This window comes from Balaenoptera ricei, chromosome 6, assembly GCF_028023285.1.
Source record: "Balaenoptera ricei isolate mBalRic1 chromosome 6, mBalRic1.hap2, whole genome shotgun sequence".
Lineage (NCBI taxonomy): Eukaryota > Metazoa > Chordata > Mammalia > Artiodactyla > Balaenopteridae > Balaenoptera > Balaenoptera ricei.
In genome coordinates, this window is record NC_082644.1 from 123,042,224 (window position 1) to 123,062,901 (window position 20,678).

Here is a 20,678-nt window from a genome sequence, read left to right on the forward strand (position 1 = left end):
AGCCCGTTGCCTAGAACACAGTGCAACAAGCATTCCATTTAGAAGATCCTCCTGAACACATGCAAGCAGCATTCGCTAATGGAAATGGAGAAAAGGTCTTTCTTGGAAGAGAGTGTCCCAGAAGACACTCTGCCCCAAGACCAACCAGGTCCCTTTTAAGGTCCCTGAGAACAGCAGCCTGGGAGCAACCAAGTCTTTCAAAGGCTGACAAGGCACAGAGTGGATGAATGAAAAGATAATAATACATGGAAAACAACAACAACAACTTTGGCTTATAAAACCTCCAACTCGAGGCAGGGACATCAGTGTCCACCAACATGCAAAACCAGGTATGATCGTAGCAGATGGTTATCAGAAATGCTTTAGCATTTCCCACACCGCCCACATCCCTGCCCCTCAGCCCCCGGGCCCCACACACACACACACACAATATCTGCAGAATAAGTCAGAGGTTGGCATCCAGAGCCTGATGTCAGGATAGAACTCTTGGCACTCTGCACTAAATCACCGTGATTAGTCCTATCTAGACAGCAAAAGTAACACTGGCCTAAGCTTGGATGGCAGGGTCTGTCCAGTGAGGAGTTAGGCTGCACCCAAGACTGCCAGGTCTGGAAAGTCTTTCACTTCTCCTACTTCGCTGAAAGGCTGTCCACCCTGGTTGAATGTCAGCTTATACCGTAACCGATGGGCTCTTTGTGTGGACTGTCAAGCAACAGCACCTGAGAGGTCACTGCTGGAGGCATCGAAGGACTGAAAGCAGGAAGCTTGGAGCTGGACGCTGGCTGTAGTTTCATTCTCACTGACTTTGGCACAGCTACTTGAAACATGATGTCCCAGACAGGCTGGGTGGCCGTGCTCATCATGGTCAACAGTAGCACCTGAACCTCTGGGTGGCCAGGGGCCCCAGTCTGGGAAAAGTGGAGTAGAATTCTGAATCCATTCCGGTCATACACGATAAGAGGAGGCAGGTTGCTGGGCTTAACAGACTCCAAAGGGACAAACACTTGAGCCAGAGGTGTATTCTGGGAAGACGGAGAAGAAGCCAATAGGCCAGCCTCCCAGGACCAACCTGGAGAGGACTTAGTACCTGGTGGCACTTCCTTGGGGATACTTTTCTGCGGAATATAATTCAGAGGTCCCGGAGACAACTGTGGGGAGAGGAGATCCAGCAAGTTCCTTTCCGCAGAAGGGCTCTGAACACCACCACCCGGCAGCGTGCTGGTGGTAGGGTTCCTCTTTTCCTGACCGCAATTCTGACTCGCAACCTTTTTGGTAACTGGGCCATCACTGATCCCTAAGGCTGCCAGGTCCTGATGCAGTATAGATGGCGCCACAGTCCCAGCCTGCTCGGGCCCACTGTCCACCTCCAAGTCAATCAGGGGGCAGTTCTTCATGCAGCCTGCTGGATTCTGAAACACTCTGGAGACAGGTATGTCTCCCAAAGAGCTGACCACTGTGTTCCCAAAGGTGACACGGCCCTCCATCACCTGTTTGTACAGCAGAACTCCCTGGGTGAGGAGGTCATTTGCCTGGAGAACCTCCGCGAGTGCATCGTCGTCATCGGTGGTATCGCTTGCCAGCCGGAACGGGGTGGGCCGCAGCTTCTCACACCTCTCGTACACGACCTGCAGGGCTGCCTGGTCTGGCGGGGCCTGCCCTGGCCTGCGGTACGTGCTCAGCCTTTCCTGCGGCACCTTCACGTGGCTCCGTACCTCCTCCACAGCACTGACTCTCTTGGACACCTTTTCTGATTTTTCTTGTTCCTCCTTGACCAAATTCTTGATCAGCCGGTTTGCAGCCTGAAGATCATCAGGATGGCTGCTCTTCAGAAGCCTTGTCAGAAGCTTTGACTTTTCTTCATCGGCCTCAAAGATGGAGCTCTTGGGCCAGGGAGAAGGTGGGGGCAAGATTTTATCCACTGGTAGTTTAGGGTCTTGCTTTATGATTCCTTGCTTCTTCAGCATCTGGTAAGCATCTCGGATCTTGATGTCTTCTGGAAACCAGACCGTCCAACTGAAGAGTATTTCAATGACTCTTCCTTTAACTTTCTCTGTGGTCCAGGAGCCTAGGTGCTTTGGGGACAACACTTTGATGAGCTCGTTCAGGAAGCGGAACTTGGCCACCTCATTGTGGAACTTCTCCCCACAGTGGTTCACACACACCTCCAGCGCCGTTAAGGCATAAAGAGCTTCTTTCTCTTGTGGAGACTGGATCTTGTGGGCCAGTAGCCAAGGTGCATGGGTTGAGCCATTGGGATCAGTGTTCACTTGGTCACAGAAATTCTGGATAGCTGACCAATCCTGTTCTGACATGCTTGGGTCTGTGGCTTTATTGAGCCACAGCTCCAGCGCCGCCGCCGGCCCCGGGGGCCCCTCGGCCGACTCGGCCCCCGCCGCGGCCCCGGCCCCCGCCCCCGCCGCCACCAACATCACCATCGCCGCCATTGGCCCAGCCCCGCCTATAACATCTTTAATTAAAGTACCTCCAAGTTATTTTATTATTTTTAAAAATTTCAGCGGAAGGTACACATTTTCCTTTTCTGTATAAATAAAAAATATTGATTTTCTCACTTTAAAATGCTCATATTGGAAAGAGTAAAAACAATGACCCACAATCCCACCATCCTGAGATAACCACTATTAATATTTTGAGCTATTTCCTTCCGAGCCTTTTCTATGTGTAAGTTTTTAAAATACACAGTTGGCATCATACTCCAGGGGCGTAGCGGCAGGCTGCCTCGTCAGCTGGGCAGGGTTGCGCAAGATGCCATGCGAGGGTCCCCGGGGGCCGCTGCACACAGGGGCCTGGTGTCTGCGCATCCTGCACAGCTGCGCACGCGCTGAAGACACGGTTCTTCTGCCGTGTGGACTGACCCCGGTCACCCCCTTATTGTTGAGCATTTAAGTTATTTCCAATTTTGCTTTTATAGAAAAGACCAAAAACCATACATCCATCTGTGCCACACCTCCGATTATGTCCTTGGGACAAATGCCTAGAAGTTGGATGACAGTAAGTCCTATTAAAGAACTCTTCGCTCTCCCGTCATTTGGTTGTGCTTCCTTTATCACATATTTGTGTGTGACAGGCGCTGCCTCTGCTTTGATTTGAACCCGTCTGGCCTGTGGTCTAGCTGTTGAGCTCAAAGTAGCATTTCAGTATCTCATGAAACAAAACCTTCTCTCTTTGCTCTTCTTTTCTGAATATTTCTTTATTTTTTTTTTTGCCTATTTAGTTTTCCAGATAACTCTGAAATCATGTTGCTGTAGTCCAAAGAATTCCTTTTGGGAGATTGTGTCAATTATTGAGAATCTCTAAGTCAATTTGTGGAGAATCAGGTTTTAAAAATCCATGTTTTGGGCTTCCCTGGTGGCGCAGTGGTTGAGAATCTGCCTGCCAATGCAGGGGACACGGGTTCGAGCCCTGGTCTGGGAAGATCCCACGTGCCGCGGAGCAGCTGGGTCCGTGAGCCACAACTACTGAGCCTGCGTGTCTGGAGCTTGTGCTCTGCAACAAGAGAGGCCGCGACAGTGAGAAGCCCGTGCACCGCGATGAAGAGTGGCCCCCACTTGCCACAACTACAGAAAGCCCTCGCACAGAAACGAAGACCCAACACAGCCATAAATAAATAAATAAATACTTAAAAAAAAATCTATTAAAAAAAAAAATCCATGTTTTTCTCCCCATCCAGGAGTAGCATGTATCTTAACATGTGTTTGACGCTCCCCTCCCAGTAAAGTCTTGTAGTTTTCTTGGTGTAGGTCACTCACATTTTTTAAAAAAAATTATTTATTTATTTATTTATTTATTGGCTGTGTTGGGTTTTTCTTTTTTTTTAAAATTTATTTATTTATTTATATTTATTTTTGGCTGTGTTGGGTCTTCATTTCTGTGCAAGGGCTTTCTCCAGCTACGGCAAGTGGGGGCCACTCTTCATCGCGGTGCGCGGGCCTCTCATCATCGCAGCCTCTCTTGTTGCAGAGCACAGGCTCCAGATGCGCAGGCTCAGTAGTTGTGGCTCACGGGCTTAGTCACTCCGCGGCATGTGGATCTTCCCAGACCAGTGCTCGAACCCGTGTGCCCTGCATCGGCAGGCAGATTCTTAACCACTGCGCCACCAGGGAAGCCCCTGCGTTGGGTCTTTGTTGCTGCGTGTGGGGTTTCTCTAGTTGTGGCGAGCGGGAGCCTACTCTTCGTTGCGGTGTGCAGGCTTTGGGCGGGGGCTACTCGGCTTCTCGTTGCAGTGGCTTCTCTTGTTGCAGAACATGGGCTGTAGGCGTGCGGGCTTCAGTAGTTGTGGCATGCAGGCTCAGTATTTGTGGCTCGCGGGCTTAGTTGCTCCACGGCATGTGGGATCCTTCTGGACCAGGGCTCGAACCCGTGTCCCCTGCATTGGCAGGTGGATTCTTAACCACTGTGCCACCAGGGAAGTCCCGGTCACTCACATGCTAGTTATTCCTCAGTGGTTTGTGTGTGAGGCCATTGCGATTGAGCAGTTTTGTTTCATTAGATTTCCGACTGGCCACGTTTGGTCCCACTCCGGCTTTGGGGAATCTGTGCTCTTGTCGTGCTCCCGGGCTTGGCCCCTGCAGGCCACTCTGAGGGGACTTGCTCTGGTCTCTGTTTGCTGATTGATGGTGAGCTTGCAGCCAAGCTTTGTTTTTTTTTCCAGCCCAGATTTCTCAGCACTGTGATGACAATATCTAAAGGTTGCTTTTCCGTGCCTGTTGTTGCTTTTCTATAATTGCTCTTGTGCTGTACTTTTCTCTTAAGGCTTTGTTCTACTTTCTGTCCTCTGTGGAAGTCGGGAGTGGAGGGTGAGACTTGCAAACCTGCAGGAAGGGGTTCAAGGTGATGTTCCTGACCAGCGGCCCGCACAACTTGAGTGGGTGTCAGAATCACCTGCAGGGGTTCCCTCAATCCTGGTGCTGGGCCCACCCTCCGAGGGCCGGTGGGTGGGGCCCAGAGTTCACACCTGCTGCCGGTCCTGGGATGGTGCTTTGAGAAACTCTACTCTCGACCAAGTTCCTGGGAGTTTTATCATTGTCTTCCAGAAATAGTTATTTTATCTATTCCTTCCCTTATGTCTTATTCACATTCTGTTATGTTAGCCAGAACTCTTGAAGGAAGATTAAATGAGATTTATGGTAGTAATTCTTATTTTATTATCTGATTTAAAAGGAACTCCTTCATGATACATGTGGGTTTGTTGGTACTCTTGAGAGTGGATTTTGTGCGTAGAAAATTTTTAATTTCTAAAAATCATCATTCAGTTTATTAACGTGACAAATCCAAAAATATAATTCTTTTAAAGAAATTTTAGATTCAATTTGTGACAACATAGATGGATCTTGAAGGCATTATGCTAAGTGAAATGAGTCAGACAGAGATAGACAAATACTGTACTTATATGTGGAATCTAAAAGAAACACATCCCACCAAACTCATAGGAAAGGAGGTCAGATTTGTGGTTCCCAGAGTGGGGATAGAGGGTGGGGGAGGAGGAACTGGAGGAAAATGGTCAGAAGGTACAAACATACAATTACGAGATACATAAGCCCTGGGGATGTGATGTGTGGCATGGTGACCGTAGCTCACACTGGATATGATCTACAAGAAAGCTGCGGAGACCGTAGATCCTAGGAGTTCTCATCACAAGGAGGAATTTTTTTTCTTTTTTTTCATTGTATCTACATGAGATAATGGATGTTAACTAAGCCTATTGCGGTAATAATTTCACAATATATGTAAATCAAACCACCGTGCTGTATGCCTTAAACTTTTTTTTTTAATAATGTGAGTTTTATTTTTGTTTTTGTTTTTTTAAATTATTATTTATTTATTTTTGGCTGTGTTGGGTCTTCGTTTCTGTGCGAGGGCTTCCTCTAGTTGCAGCAAGCGGGGGCCACTCTTCATCGCGGTGCGCGGGCCTCTCACTATCGCGGCCTCTCTTGTTGCGGAGCACAGGCTCCAGACGCGCAGGCTCAGTAGTTGTGGCTCACGGGCCTAGTTGCTCTGCGGCATGTGGGATCCTCCCAGACCAGGGCTCGAACCCGCGTCCTCTGCATCGGCAGGCAGATTCTCAACCACTGCGCCACCAGGGAAGCCCGCCTTAAACTTTTATAGTGACGTATGTCAGTTATTTCTCAATAAAACTGGAAAAAATATTAACTTTTTTTAGATTCAGCTTATGAAAAATTATATTTATACATTTTGCAATTTTTAACAATCACTTTCAAGGAGACTCTAAGCAGGGTTTTTATTCCATTTCATAAGCTTAATGTAAAACATTTAATATTTCATTTATACATTTATTGTAACTGGACTTTCCTAAGTACTTAAGTTCTGTATATCCAGCTAATTAGAGTGTAAATATGGTGATTCATACGTTTGCTTAAATGTTCCAATACTTTTTACAAACTTATGAAGTTTTCAACTTAAAATCACACGTCTAAATCAATTTTTCCATTACATTTAAAAATTAGAATCACAGGGCTAACGTGATGCTAAACGCAGGCCTGGTTAGCGTGTTAATGTGTTCTGATAAATTCTTTTAATCCTAACACCGTAATATTAACACAGAAGGTTTGATTTTCATAAACATTTCTGTATTTAATTATGATTCTTCCTAGGAGTTTAATATTGCTGATCCACTAAGGAAACTGTCATCTCAGAACAAATGAAACTGAATTTCCTTTATACTGATTTTTCATGTGGTGGATTACATTAATAATTATTCTACTATTGAATTATTCTTACATTCCTATGAGAACTCAGTTGGCCATTATAAACTCTTAAAATATGTACCTTTGAATTTGATTTACTCTAAATTTTATTTAAAATTTGTGTTCATAATTGAGATGTGTATAAATTTTTCTTGCCCTTTTCCAGTCTTTTAAAAATTTTTTATTATTTTTTAAATTGAGGTATAATTGATTTACAATGTTGTGTTAGTTTCAGGTGTACAGCAAAGTGATTCAGTTATACATACATATATATCTATTTTTATCAGAATCTTTTCCCTTATAGGTTATTGCAAAATATTGAGTATAGTTCCCTGTGCTAAACCATAGGTCTTTGTTGGCTGTTCTATATATAGTAGTGCGTATATGTTAATCCCAAACTTCTAATTTATCCTTCCCCTACCTTTCCCCTTTGGTAACCATAGGTTTGTTTTCTATGTCTGTGGGCCTATTTCTGTTTTGTATATAAGTTCATTTGTATCATTTTTTTAGATTCCACATATAAGCAATATCATATGATATTTGTATTTCTCTGGTTTACTTCACTTAGTATGATAATCTCTAGGTCCATCCATGTTGCTGCAAATGGAATTATTTCATTCTTTTTTTATAGCTGAGTAATATTCCATTGTATAAATATACCACATCTTCTTTATCCACTCATCTGTCCATGGACTCTTAGGTTGCCTTCATGTCTTGGCTATTGTAAATAATGCTGCCGTGAACACTGGGGTGTATGTATCTTTGAATTATGGTTCTAGTCTTTTTTTTTTTTTTTTTAACATCTTTATTGGATGGTTCCAGTCTTGATATCAAGATTATACCAGCATCATAAAATGAGTTGGGAGCTTTTCTTGTATTTTTATTCTCTGAAACAGTTTGTATAACATAGAATTTTCTGTTCTCTGAATGTTTGTAAGAACACACTTGTAAAATTGTCTGGATCTGATATTCTGGCAGAGGAAAACTGAATCCAAATTAATTCTTGTAAATGGTCCAAGATTCTGGTCCCCTGCCTGCCCACCTGCACAGTCATCTCCCCTTGCGTGCAGGCAGATCTTGTGGGTATGACGAGATATCACTCCTGTGGTTAGTCTATGAATCAGTTGACTCTGAGTTAACCAAAAGGGAGATTATTTGGGTGGAACTGACCTTATCAGGTGACCCCTTTAAAGGGACTGGGCTCTTCCTATAGTCAGAGAGTTTAGAAATGTGAGAGGGACTGTTGAGGGCCCAGGTGGCAAGGGTCTGAGAGTGGCCTCCAGGGGCTAAGAGAAGTCCCCGGCTGACAGCAAGGCAAGGGGACTCCATTCCTACTGCAAGGAAGTGAGCTCTGCAGACAACCTGAAGGGGCTGGAAAGCATCGCTTTCCCTAGCTTAGCTTCCAGACGAGGATGCAGCTGGCTGTTCCCTTGATTTCAGCCTTGTGAGGCCTGCAGCAGAGAATTTAGCCACGATGTGCCCTGACTTCTGGCCCACAGAACTGTGAGCGAATAAATGGGTGCTATTTCAAGTCACTAAATTTGTGGTAAGTTCCTACAGAATAGAAAACTAATACAATTGTTCATGGTTTATTCAGGTTTTCTACTTCTTCTGTCACTTTGGGTAATTTGCTTTTCAAGAGGATATATCCATTTCCTCAAAGTTTTAGCATCTATTGGCATAAAACTGTTAATAATATTCTCTTGTGATGCTAAGCACCTCTCCTGTCTGTAGTCGTCTCCCCTGTACTTTTATACATTCCTGTGCATGCGTGTACACATGTATGCACACACAAATGTATGAGTGTACATGTGTGCATGCATGCATATACCATGTGTATTTGTATATGTATCTTTTGTATGCATGTGTACATTCTCTTTTTCTTGATTATTCTTGCCAGAAGCTAGTTCATTTGATTAAACTTTCAAAGATTCAGCTTTTTATTATTTCTCTGTTTTCTATTTTCACCATGTCTACTCTTTATTATTTCCATTTTTCTACTTTCTCTAAATTTACCCTGCTATTCTTTTATAAGATCCTTGAGACATAGCAATACTTGGTTTATTTATTTTTAATCTTTAAAAAAATAAAATCAGTTAAGTTTATAAATTTCCCCTAAGGCATCACTTTGACTGAACCTCACACATATGATATGTAGTATTTTTGTTGCTGATGAGTTCTAAATATTTGGTAATGTCTTTAATTAATGAGTTATTTAGTTGTGCATTTTGAAGGTTTCTATAATGCAAGTTTTTTAAAATGTGTTTTTATAGTAGTATTCTTATTTAATTGGAGAAGTACAATAATATATGTTACTAAGTTTTTGAAATTTGCTGAGGCTTCTTTTGTGATGTAGGATATTTTCAAAGCTATTCCCATGTACTCCTAAAAATATATATTTTCTATTTGTTAGGAACACATTTTGTTAGAAAAATAGACAGATTATAGATGATAGATAGATGATAGGTAGGTAGATAAAGGTAATATATGAAAGATATAGAAGATTAGAACAATAAAATGGATCAAGGTGCTAATTCTGTTTTAATCTTTTTCAGCCTTACTAAATTTTGGTGTTTAGTCTTTCAGGTTCTGATGGGAGCTTTGTTAGGATCTTCCACTATGTTGGAGGAGTTCTCATTCTTTATCTGTTTTGAGTTTATGAGGTTGGGTGCATAAAAGTTAATGATGATCATATTCCTTGGTGTAAGTTTGCTTTCAATATTATGCATTATATCTCTCTTTAGCCTTAGGATTGTGTTTTGCTTTAAATTATATTTTGTCTTTAGTATTATATACCAACTTCCTTTTCTGTAGCATTTACTTAGTATATTCTTTTTAAAAATCTGTTTATTTTCAACATCTCTGTATTTTTTTCAGGTATGTCTTTTGTAGGTAGCAACTTTTTGAAAGCTGGACTTTCAGAAGCTCCAATCTAATCATGTATGATTTAATAGGAAATTAAAATTCATTTATATTTCTTATTATTACTTGTGTGTTTGGACTTAAGCCTAATATCTTATTTTGTTTTTTCTCTTTATATTCTTTCTTTGTTTTGGGGGAGTCTTTTTCTGACTTTTGTAGTGTGACAAAATATTCTCTATTACCTGTTTCCTACATACCTTTTTCACCTCTGATGGTTTTGAAATAGACTGTATTTCTATCCATTTACTGGATATCCTTAACATTTTAAACATATATTCGTAACTATACATTTGTCTAACACAGAGGACAGAAAATTATAGCCCATCTGTCTGGCAACCTGTGCTTATAAATAAAGTTTTATTGGAACACAGCCTTGTCCATTCATTTACATATTATCTGCTTTTATGCTACAATGATAGAGTTGAGTGGTTGTGACAGAGGTTCTATGACTCACAAAGCCTAAATATTTACTAATGGCCCTTCTCAGAAAATGTTTGCCAACCTCTGGCCTAATACAATGAAGAGTAATTTAGCCTCTGTAACATAATTTGATGCAACTACACATGGAACAACCCCTTCTGTAAATATTTTTATTATTGCCTAGGTTGTTAGTTTTGCATGTAGAAAATAATGAAAAATTGGACATCATAATTTTAAAAATCAATGATTAATTAAATTTAACTATTTAAAAAATTTCTGTGCCTACCTTTGCTCTTGTATACTGTGCTTTCCCTTTAGGTTCAGTTCCCATGTTTTACTGAAGATCTGGGGTGATGACTTATTTTATCTCTGAAAATATGTTTATTTTGCCCTCACTCTTCATTAACAGTTTAGCTGGATATAAAGTTCTAAGATGTCAATTATTTTCCTGCTGCTTTTTTGGAGGTATTACTTAATTGTCTTCTAGCATATTTTTTTTTTTTTTGCTGAGGTGAAGTTTTCTCTCCTTTTAATTATCCTTTTTTCCCCTAGATATTTCATCTTTTCTTTTTGGTAGCCTTTAATACTTTCTTTTTATCCTTGATATTCTGCAGTTCCTCACACCATTTCTAGTTGGATGTATTTTATTTATGTGATTGGTACCTTGTAATGCACTTTAAATTTGAGAAAGCAAGTCTTTAATTCTGGAAATTTCTCATCTGTTATCTCTTCAAATGTTGCTTCTTCACCATGTTCCCTCTATTCTCTTTTTCTGGAACCTACATTTGATGTGTGTTAGATATATGATCTAACCTCCATATCGCTTAATTTGTCTTTCATTTTTTTCTTTGTCTTTCCAATGTCTGTGAGTGATTCCTTAGTACTATTTCCTAAACCATTAATACACTCCAACTCTGTCTCCAGCCTAGAGTATGATTATTATTATTGATATTATTTTAATAACTATTTGTTTATTTCCAAAACTTCTAGCTAGTTTTTAGAATATCTACCTGTTTCTGCCTATTTTTGTTTCATAATTTGTTGATTTCATCTGAACAAAATTAATCTTCCAATAGTTGATTTTAGTAGTTGAATATCACTCTTAGTATTGGATTTTCTAATGTGCTATGGAATTTTGGTTTGTATAGATTTTCTTGTTGCCCTTCTTTTCTTCTCCCCTGACCATTTTATCTTATTTTTTACCCCAGCTGCATCTCAAATTTTATTCCTTGCTGCTCTGTGTTTAGAGTAGGGGGACAACAATCCTTTTTCACCAAGCATCCAGGATCCATTTTAAAGGTAGAGCCAACAGGATTGTTAGTGAATTGGATGTGGAGTGTAAGAGAGAGAGGAGTCAGGTATGAAGTCTTGGTTTTGGCTTATGAAACACTTGACTAGTGCTATTCACAGAGAGGGGGGAATACTGGGGAAGGAGCAAGATTGGGAGAAAGAATAAAAAGTTCTTTAGTCACCGTCGTGTAACAACTCTGAACTTAAAAAATACATGTTTTAATATTTACATTAAAGTTTTTAAAAGAATTCTTTAGTTTTATTAATGTTTGATATGCTTTTTTTGCTATCCAAGTGAAAATGTTAAAAAAGGCAGTTGGATGGATATATGAGCCCAAAGTTCCAGACTTGAGTTAAAGATATAAATTGGGAGTAGTAAGCATACGGTGGTATTCAAAGCTATTGTGCAGATCCTATATGGTGTGAGCCTTGAGGCATCCAATTTTTCAGTCTGTTAGAGGAGGCAAAGCTTGCAAAGAAGACCTAGAAGGGACTCCCAGGATGTTAAGAGGAAAATGAGAGAATTGACCAATGGGCAAGAGAAGAAACCATTTATAGAAGGAGACTTAACCATTGCAACTGGCAAGAAGCCTTGACAAAACATTTCAGTGGAATGGTGCGGGTGAGAACATAGTTGGACAAAGCTAAAGAGAGGCGGAAAGGTAAGGCAGTGGGGAGACCAAGGATTGACACTTTCAATGAGCTTTGGAGCGAAGGGAGCAGAGAAATGTGCTGGGGTTGGAGGCAGATATGGAATTTTCTGTTTTGTTTTAAGGTGGGAGACATTGGGCTATGTTCTTATGCTAACGGAGTCCTCTGAACCCTCTATTCACTTTCCCCACTGTTCGTTCCCGTGTTCTCCTGTGGTAAAGTGAGGGATAGGCCATGTGGCATCTGTTCAGAAGTCCCTCAAGTTCCATTCTACTCCTGCTCCTGCTATCACCACCTCTCATGAGGCAGCTTGGAGTGCAGCTGGGGTTGCTTGGGGACATGGTTCAGGCTTGGACTCAATTCAAGGACAGATTCAAGGCCAGGCCAGGGACCAGAGACCAAGTGTCCTCTCGGGGTGACGCCTGGAGGGATGGTTATGCCGGTAAAAGCCATTCCTAACATTGCTGGCGAGGACGTCTGAATTCAGTTCCTGGCCTCCCCTGCCTAGTACGTCCCCCATCCTGTACCAGCCCTGTGCTTGGACAGCGGGGGACACAGGCACGAAGGTGTCACTGCTCTTGGAAGACAGGACATGGGTGGTGGGAGGGGCGTGCCCTCTTCTCAACTCCATGCGGAAGCCCTTACTTCCCCCTTGTCTTTGTTCCTGCCAGGATCCTCGCCACAGCTGGCACTGACTTTGACCTGCGAACCCTGCGGGCTGTGCGTGTGCTGAGGCCCCTGAAGCTGGTGTCTGGGATTCCAAGTGAGTCTGGCAAAAGCAATCAGGCCCAGCCTACCTGGACACTGACCTGTCTCCCAACCCCTGTCATGGCCAGTTAGGCCCTAACAGTGGGCCCTTTGGTGACTCTGAGCTTGCTGCCCTTGACCCCGGGGAACCAGGCACGAAGAAGGGAGGAGCGGCCCTTCTCTAGTCTCTCCCAACTCCGTGAAAATCCAGAGGGTAACTTGGCTTCCCTACGTGGAAGCTTTGATCCTCCTCCTCTGCTGTATTTCCAGCTCTTTGCTTCTTTTTCTGGGGTTAAAGGGCAGGTGAGAGATCGACCAAGGCGGTGGGGCAGGATGCCTGAGAACATATTCAGAGGCTGCAAAGGGCCACCTGTCTTGGCTCAGGCTGGGCAGGGCTGTTGGGGCCTGTGGCCTGGTTAAGGCGTGCTCCGGGACTGGGCTGCTCAAGAGGCCACGCGAGGGCAGGGGGTGGCCAGGCTGCCTTGAGAGCCGGTGACCGCCTGTGCCCGTGTTCCTCCAAGCCAGTGGAAGTTTGGGTTTCCCTCAGGGCCTGGGTGGCAGGGCCCTGAGGCTGTGTCGCCCGAGCCCACTGCAGGGAAGACCCCTGGTTGGCTCCGTGTTCTGCCCTAAGAGCCTGCCAGGCAAAGGCTCAGGCCTGTACCCAGGAGCTGGGGTGAAGCTGGAAGTGGGGATAGTGGGGTTCAGCCTCTTCTGCCCAGTTCCTCTGGTCTGGACATACTCATGCCCTGCGGTCAGTGGTAAAACACTCCCTAGGAGTAGGCCCCCTGCTTTACTTTCCCTGAGGGGTGGGTCTGTCAGGAACCCCTGCTCTTAGTTCCCAGGATCCCCTGTTTAGTTCCCAGGATCCCTTGCTTGTCCCTCCCAGGATCTCCTGCTCATCCCTCCCAGGATCCCCTGCTCTTCCCTCCCAGTATCCCCTGCTCTTAGTTCCCAGGATTCTCTGCTTTTCCCTCCCAGGATCCCTTGCTTTTCCCTCCCAGGATCCCCTGCACTTTGTTGCCAGGAACTCCTGCTTTTCCCTCCCAGGATCCCCTGTTCTTCCCTCCCAGGATCTCCTGGTCTTAGTTCCCAGGATTTCCTGTTCTTCTCTCCCAGCACCCCCGGCTTAGTTCCCAGCATTCCCTGTTCTTCCCTCCCTTGATCCCCCGCTCTTAGTTCCCAGGATCCCTTGCTTTTCTCTCCCAGAATCCCTTGCTTTTCTCTGTCAGGATCCCCTGCTCTTCCCTCCCAGCATCCCCTGCTCTTAGTTCCCAGGATCCCCTGCTTTCCCCTCCCATGATCCCCTGCTCTCAGCTCCCAGGATTCCCTCATCTTTCCTCTCAGGACTCTCTGCTGTTGCTCCACCCTGAGCCCTCCATGGACTCAGAGATCTCACCAGAACTTCATACCGACACCCCCACACGCTCCTCCTCCCTTGAACTGGGACGGTGCTCAGTCCACTCCCCCCTGCCCCGAGACCCTATGCTTTGTCCTCCTCCCCAAGGACTCTCAGCTCTGCCCCATGCAGGCACTCCCTGCTCTGTCCTCCGTCCCTCAAGACTTCTTGCTTCCCCACCACTCCCTGCTCTGTCCCCCACTTTGAGGGCCCAGCTCTGTCCTTTGGCCTCATGAGTACTCATTGCTCGACACCTTGCCCAGCACTCAGCCCTGCCCGCCCAGGCTCTTGCTGTTCTGTCCACGCCCCCAGCCCACTGCCCGCTCTGCCCACTGTGCTCTCTGACCTGCCTGCTTTGCCTGCTCTGGCCCCAGGTCTGCAGGTGGTGCTCAAGTCCATCATGAAGGCCATGGTTCCGCTCCTACAGATTGGGCTGCTTCTCTTCTTCGCCATCCTCATGTTTGCCATCATTGGCCTCGAGTTCTACATGGGCAAATTCCACAAGGCCTGTTTCCCCAACAGTACAGGTGAGGCCTGGCAGCGCTCCTCAGACCCAAATGAGGACCACAGACTCATTCATCCTGGAGAGATGCAGTGTTCTGGGCCCTGGCGGGGGGGTGCCCTCTAGATGCCAGACAAAGGAGGTGGACCCAGACAAGATAAACACAAACACATAAAATAATTACAGATTGTAGTAACTTCTAGGAGGGAAACAAGAAAGGTATTTGCAGTAGAGTAATTTGGGGGCCTGCTCCACAGAGAGTGGCCCGGGGAGGCCTCTCTGCCAAGGTGACAACTGGACAGCGATCTGAGTGCCGTGAGAGGGGGCCTGTGTGGTCGCCTGCCAGAAGCTCCAGTTACGAGGAACAGTAAGAGTGAAAGGCTGGAGTGGGAAGCAGTGGGTGCAGAGGGGGTCCTGTGGGTTCAGGCCGTGCTAGGACTCTGAGTCCAGGAGAGATGGTGGCTGGGGCCAGGCTGTTTGGCAGTTAGAACGGGTCAGGTTCTGGGTCTATTTTGCATTGAGGCCTGCTGAGCCAACTGGGTTTTCTGCGCAATTGTATGTGGAGTAAGAGAAAGGGAAGAGTTAAGGGTGACACTAAGGTTTGTGTCTTTTTTTTTTTTTTTTTGGCCGCGTTGGGTCTTCGTTGCTGTGCGTGGGCTTTCTCTAGATGCAGCAAGCAGGGGCTACCTACTCTTCGTTGCGGTGCGGGGGCTTCTCATTGCGGTGGCTTCTCTTGTTGTGGAGCATGGGCTCTAGGCGTGCGGGCTTCATTAGTTGCAGCATGCAGTCTCCGTAGTTGTGGCTCACAGGCTGTAGAGCACAGGCTCAGTAGTTGTGGTGCACGGGCTTAGTTGCTCTGTGGCATGTGGGATCTTCCTGGACCAGGGCTCAAACCCGTGTCCCCTGAATTGGCAGGTGGATTCTTCACCACTGCGCCACCAGGGAAGTCCAGGGTTTGTGTCTTGAGCTACAAACACGTTAAAGGAGAAAATCTGTATGATCATCTCAATAAATGCAGAAAAAGTTTTTATTAAAGTTTAAATCATGCATAATTTAAAAAACCTCTTATCAAACTGGAAATAAGGGGAATTTTCTTAAACTCCCTAAAATTCCCTGCAAACATCATACTTTGTCATAGGTTTTGTGAGCTTTCCCTTTAAGGTCAAGAACACGATAAAGGCACACATGGTCACTTCTGGTCCATGTAGCCTTGGTGGTCGTGGCCAGTAACGTGAGGCAAGAAAAAGAACTCTATCAAGAATGTGAAAGGAGGAAATAAAACTGTCATTATTTACAGAGAATATGATTATCTACAAATAGAAAAGCAATGACTTCCTAGTCTTCTTTATGAGCATTTATTAAGATATTTTAAGATGAATGAGGCCTCAGCATGTTTACATAGTGATGGGCAGGTTCTAGTGGGGAAGGAGAGGTCGACCAGCAGTTCCTGAGAGGGTGGGTCTGAGGGTGGGTGGGGGCAGACCGTAGGCACGGGGACAGAGCCGGCGCAGGCGCAGGAGCGGCAGGAAGCGGAGTTTCCCTCGGTGCCTGACTCCTGTCCCACTGTGGTGAGGTCTCTGGGGCCCACAGTCCCAGCAGTGGGCGGAGAACTTGGTGTCTCTGAGCTCAGCCTCGCTCCCTTCTTCTCCTCGCAGACGCAGAGCCGGTGGGCGACTTCCCCTGTGGCAAGGAGGCCCCAGCCCGGCTGTGCGAGGGTGACACCGAGTGCCGGGAGTACTGGCCGGGACCCAACTTCGGCATCACCAACTTCGACAACATCCTGTTCGCCGTCCTGACGGTGTTCCAGTGCATCACTATGGAGGGCTGGACCGACATCCTCTACAACGTGAGTTCTGTCTTGGCCCTAAAGCTGCTGGGGCCCCGCTGACGCGGAGCTTCTGTTCGGCCCCAGGCTCCCTCCTCGCCCCACAGGATGGAACACAGGCTCCTTCAGGCGGCTCCGCCTCGGGGCCACTGACCTGGGTCCTGGGGTCTCCGGGACAGCTTTTCTTGTGAACGTAAAGCTGAGGGCCAGGAGGTCAGAAAAGAAAGTTCCAGAGAAGGTGCTCTTGCTGCCGCTGCTGACGACGGCCCACTGCGTGAAGAGCTCTGCCCCTGTGAACTCGTGGACGTGTCTCGAGAGCCCCGCGTGCAGACGATGGGAGTGAGGCCTGGAGAAGCTGGGCAGCTGGCCCTTGGCCCGAGGCAGCAGGTGGCTGCCTGGTGAACAGGGGAGGCGCAGGGCTGAGCGCAGGGAAGCGTCCCTGATTGCGCCAGGGTCCTGGGGGCGGGAACGGGCGTCGTGTACCTTTGTGTCCTTCCCACTAAGTCTACCTGGTTCTCTTTCCTCCAGTGTTCCCTGTCGTTAGGATCCAGCCCGTCCCAGCAGTGCAGGGCAGTCTGGGGGTTGGTGCCTGTGACAGAAGTTGGGTATAAGGCCCTCGGGGGCTTCCTGGTGACCCGTCTCACTCCCGCCTCCCCTCCACCTGCGGCTCTTCTTGGGGGACCTGCCATCGACTCCTGGGCGGACCTCTCTCTCTTTTTTTATGTGATGACCCCCTCACCCCTACAGAGCTTCCTTCTACCCCCTAGAGTCCTGTGAGCTGTGGGCATGAAAACAATTAAGTTAGTGGAAGTGGAGAAAGAAGGTGCACTTGAAACAGGAATTTTGGGAGGTCTGGCTGTTGGACTGCTGTGTTTTGGTAGCTAGAGGGTGTGTTGTGCTCGGGAGCTGTGGAGGGGGTGTCCTAGAGTGTGAGGTACTTCACCTTGAACCTGTCACTTGTGCACTGAGGGTGGGGCTCGGGCCACCAGCCCCTGGAGCAGCCACATGCTTCTGGCATGAAGGTGGGCAGGAGGAAGGGGACAGCCTGGGGCCCTCTGCTCTGCGCCCCTGTGGGTGTCAGGGCTGGGAATCCAGCAGGCGCTCGGTAAGTGCTGGCTGAGTAGGCAGATGGCAGAGGGCGAGTTAAGGAAAAGCCAGCCTGAGGTCCACTGAGCCAGAGCCCTCCTTGGAGCGGGAGTTGTGTCTGGTGACAGTCTCGGTTTGATCGAGGAAAAGAGGAATGGAGACAAGGGCGGTGATGAGGAGCTTGGCTGTTCTCTCCCTACAGCCGATCCAGGAACAATTTCCACAAAGATGAACCCTAAAAATAGCTGGAGCTGGCCACGTCCCTGCCAGTGCCACCCGAGCGGGGCACCGCGTGAGCAGCTCTCCACAGCCCTTCGTGCCATGGGGCTTGGCCAGGTGACTCAGCCTGGTGGGCCTGTGCCCCCAGGGGAGGGGTGGGCAGGAGCCAGACCTCGGGGCAGGAGGTGCCGGTCAGGAAGGGCCACAGAGGCTCACCCGACACATATTTCCAGGGGACCCACTGGGTGCAGATGCCGCAGGCACAGTGGTGGCAGGAGGCCTTCAGTAAATAAGGGCCTGGTAATGGCAAGCTGCTGTGAAGAAAACAAAGGAGGATGAGGGGCAGGGGCGACAAGTCAGGGGGCGCTGGGAAAGCAAGACCTGGTGGGGTCTGGAAGCCAGACGGGCAGACGCAATGGGACGGTGCCGCGGAGTCTGGCGGCAGGGCACCGGGACGCAGTGACGGGCAACGCAGTGATGGGCGTGGGTCGTGAGGCTGGTGCCCAGAGCCGCTGGCCAAGAACTGTTGGATCCGTCCTCCACACTGAGAGATAACAGGGTCGGTTGCAGGAGATCAGACAGGACTTTGGAAGAGGATTCTTTGGAGGGCGAGCCTGCCACTCCCCCAGCCCAGTGAGAGGGGCGTTCGTGGTCCCCAGACATATGCTCCTTGATGGAGCCCGAGCGACGTGCCTTCAAGGGCCGGAGCCATAGGCCTGCCGCAGCGGGGCTGATGCGGGGCGGTGAGCCCCTCTGCAGTCTGGGGAGAAGCCAGGGCCCTTTTAAATCCTGGCTGGAGGGAATGAGTGGGGTCTGGAGAGAGACCCAGAGACCGACTGCTAAAACACTGGCAGTGGTGGGCGGGTGGGTCCTCAGCCTGGAGGAGAGATGGTCTGCCTGGGTTTTGAAAAGTGTGGTCAGATGGGGTCCTGGAAGAGCACACAGCAGTGCCGCCAGGTCTGGGAGGTGGGTTATCTCGGGACAGTGAGCCCCGTGTGAGGAAGGGCTTGCCCCTCCCCCCGCCCATGGCTTCGATAGCGCTGGGGTCAGTGACCCAGGAAGGAGGAAGGGTGTGCGGCGTCGGGAGCAGAGAGGGGCCACACTGTCCTCTCCCTTTGAGAACAGCCGGCTGTGTGGGCCAGCTGAGGAGAGAAGATCTTCTCAGTGTGAAGCACGTCAGCGGGGACGGGACACTTAATTGTGTTTTATACTTGAGGTGGTTGTAGAATTTTCTATTGCCCAGAGTTATCAGAACAGTCACAGGACTTATCCACATTTTCGTCCCGGGCTATGTCTACGTTCAGAGTGTCGACTTAAAAAAACGCACAACGTGAGAGTTGCGAGTGAAGTTTATTTGGGGCAAAATGCGGACTGCAGCCCGGGAGACAGCGTCCCAGATCGCTCTGAGAAACCGCTCCACAGAGGCGGGGGGGAGGTCAGTATAGATGTGATTTGGGTGAAGGGGGAGTACATGCAATCACGCACACATTTTTTACAGAAGGTTTCTGCTAGTCTCGTGCAGGTCACTGCCAGTCATGCGGAGCAGACGTCGCCATGAAGGATTTTAGTGCTTGTCTAGATATGAGGAGATACAAGAATTGGGCTCATAAAATTGTCTCCTGAAAATATCCATCTATCGGAAGACCTGTTCTGCCAGTTTTACCCAGAGCCCAGAGGGCCTCAGTTCAGCTCTCCACCTGAACTCCTTTCAGGGGGTGTTGAAAGTCAGCAGCTGCAGCAGCACATGACTGAATCCTTGTACAGGTAGATGGCAAGTGCCAATTTGTACTTGACAAGAGGAACCGTAGGAGGTAAATAATGTGGGTTTATGGTTACATACATGTGGTTCTGCATCTGTTCATTGCACTAGTTTCGTAAAGATCTGAGGAAGGCGCGTTCAGATACGTAGGTGCAAAGGCTCCATTTTGAAGTTAGTGCAGACACAACCTGCTCGTTGGTTGGATGTGATATTTAATGTGAAAGAAAGAAGAATCAAAGATCGTGTGACTGGAGCCGTTGGGAAAGGTGGTGCCTTTTATTGAGAAGGGGAGAATGGGGAGCAGGGTAGCTGGATTTTTGTTTTAGTGGAGCGTCATGGTGGAAACTGAGAACTCTGCTTTGGCCCTGGAAAGCTTTAGACAACTGTTTCATCCAAGTGGAGATGCTGAGAATACAGTTGGGTGTATGAGAGGGGGTTCAGGGGGGACAGCAGGGCCGAGGGTGCAAGTTTGAAGTCATGGATGATGCTTAAAATTATGGGAGAGGATGAGATCGCTTGGGTGTGGATGTGTGGATGGAGAAGCAAAGAAGGCTACAGACGGAGCCTTGTCTGAACCTTTGGCTGTCAGGAGAATTCCAACATTCAGAAACCAAGTAGGAAAGAAGGAGGCAGCAAAAGAGAGCAAGGCGGGGACTTGCGGGGAGTAGGAACAGCAGAGCAAAGAGAGTTTCCAGAAAGCGATCGACCAGATCAGCTGTTGCTGAGAGGTCACAGGAGCTGTTGGTAAACTTGACAAGAGCGTTTCGGCAGTGGGGATAGAACCTTGGAATGTATAGGTTAAAGGGAGGAGGTATGGAAGTGAGGACGGCAAGTATAGTCAACTCGTTCAAGGGTTTTCCCTGTGAAGTGGAGCAGGGCAAGAGGAGGTAAGTGCAGGGAGATGTGGGAATTGGCTTTTTTTTTAAATGAAACTTTCTTTTGAGGTAACTGTAGGTTCACATGCAGTTGTAAGAAATAATGCAGAGAGAGCCCTTGTATGCGTTGCCCTTTTCCTGTAACGGTAACGACCTGCAGAACTAGTAGCTACCGGAACCAGGGCAGTGACACTGCTACAGTCAAGGCACAGGACGTTCCATCACAAGGGACGTTGTGCTGCTCTTTTACAGCCACGCCCACTT

The 20,678-nt window shown here is 47.3% G+C and overlaps 2 protein-coding genes across 3 annotated transcripts in view; one reads left to right on the forward strand and one right to left on the reverse strand.

The window, feature by feature from the left end:
- Window positions 1-20,678, forward strand: part of CACNA1B (calcium voltage-gated channel subunit alpha1 B) — a 184,193-nt gene that overhangs the window by 25,477 nt on the left and 138,038 nt on the right. For both annotated transcript variants that reach the window (XM_059926165.1, XM_059926166.1), the window contains exons 4-6: window positions 12,677-12,768; window positions 14,523-14,675; window positions 16,306-16,496. In XM_059926165.1, coding sequence (XP_059782148.1) covers window positions 12,677-12,768; window positions 14,523-14,675; window positions 16,306-16,496 — 436 coding nt within the window. The remainder of the gene's footprint in view (window positions 1-12,676; window positions 12,769-14,522; window positions 14,676-16,305; window positions 16,497-20,678) is intronic.
- Window positions 577-2,406, reverse strand: LOC132367569 (ADP-ribosylation factor-binding protein GGA2-like). The gene has a single exon (XM_059926167.1). The coding sequence runs from the start codon at window positions 2,310-2,312 to the stop codon at window positions 666-668; it is 1,647 nt and encodes a 548-aa protein (XP_059782150.1). The 5' UTR covers window positions 2,313-2,406; the 3' UTR covers window positions 577-665.

Excerpts from the sequence above, each read along its gene's own strand:
- LOC132367569 (XM_059926167.1), bottom strand. The coding sequence starts at position 2,312 with ATGTCAGAACAGGATTGGTCAGCTATCCAGAATTTCTGTGACCAAGTG.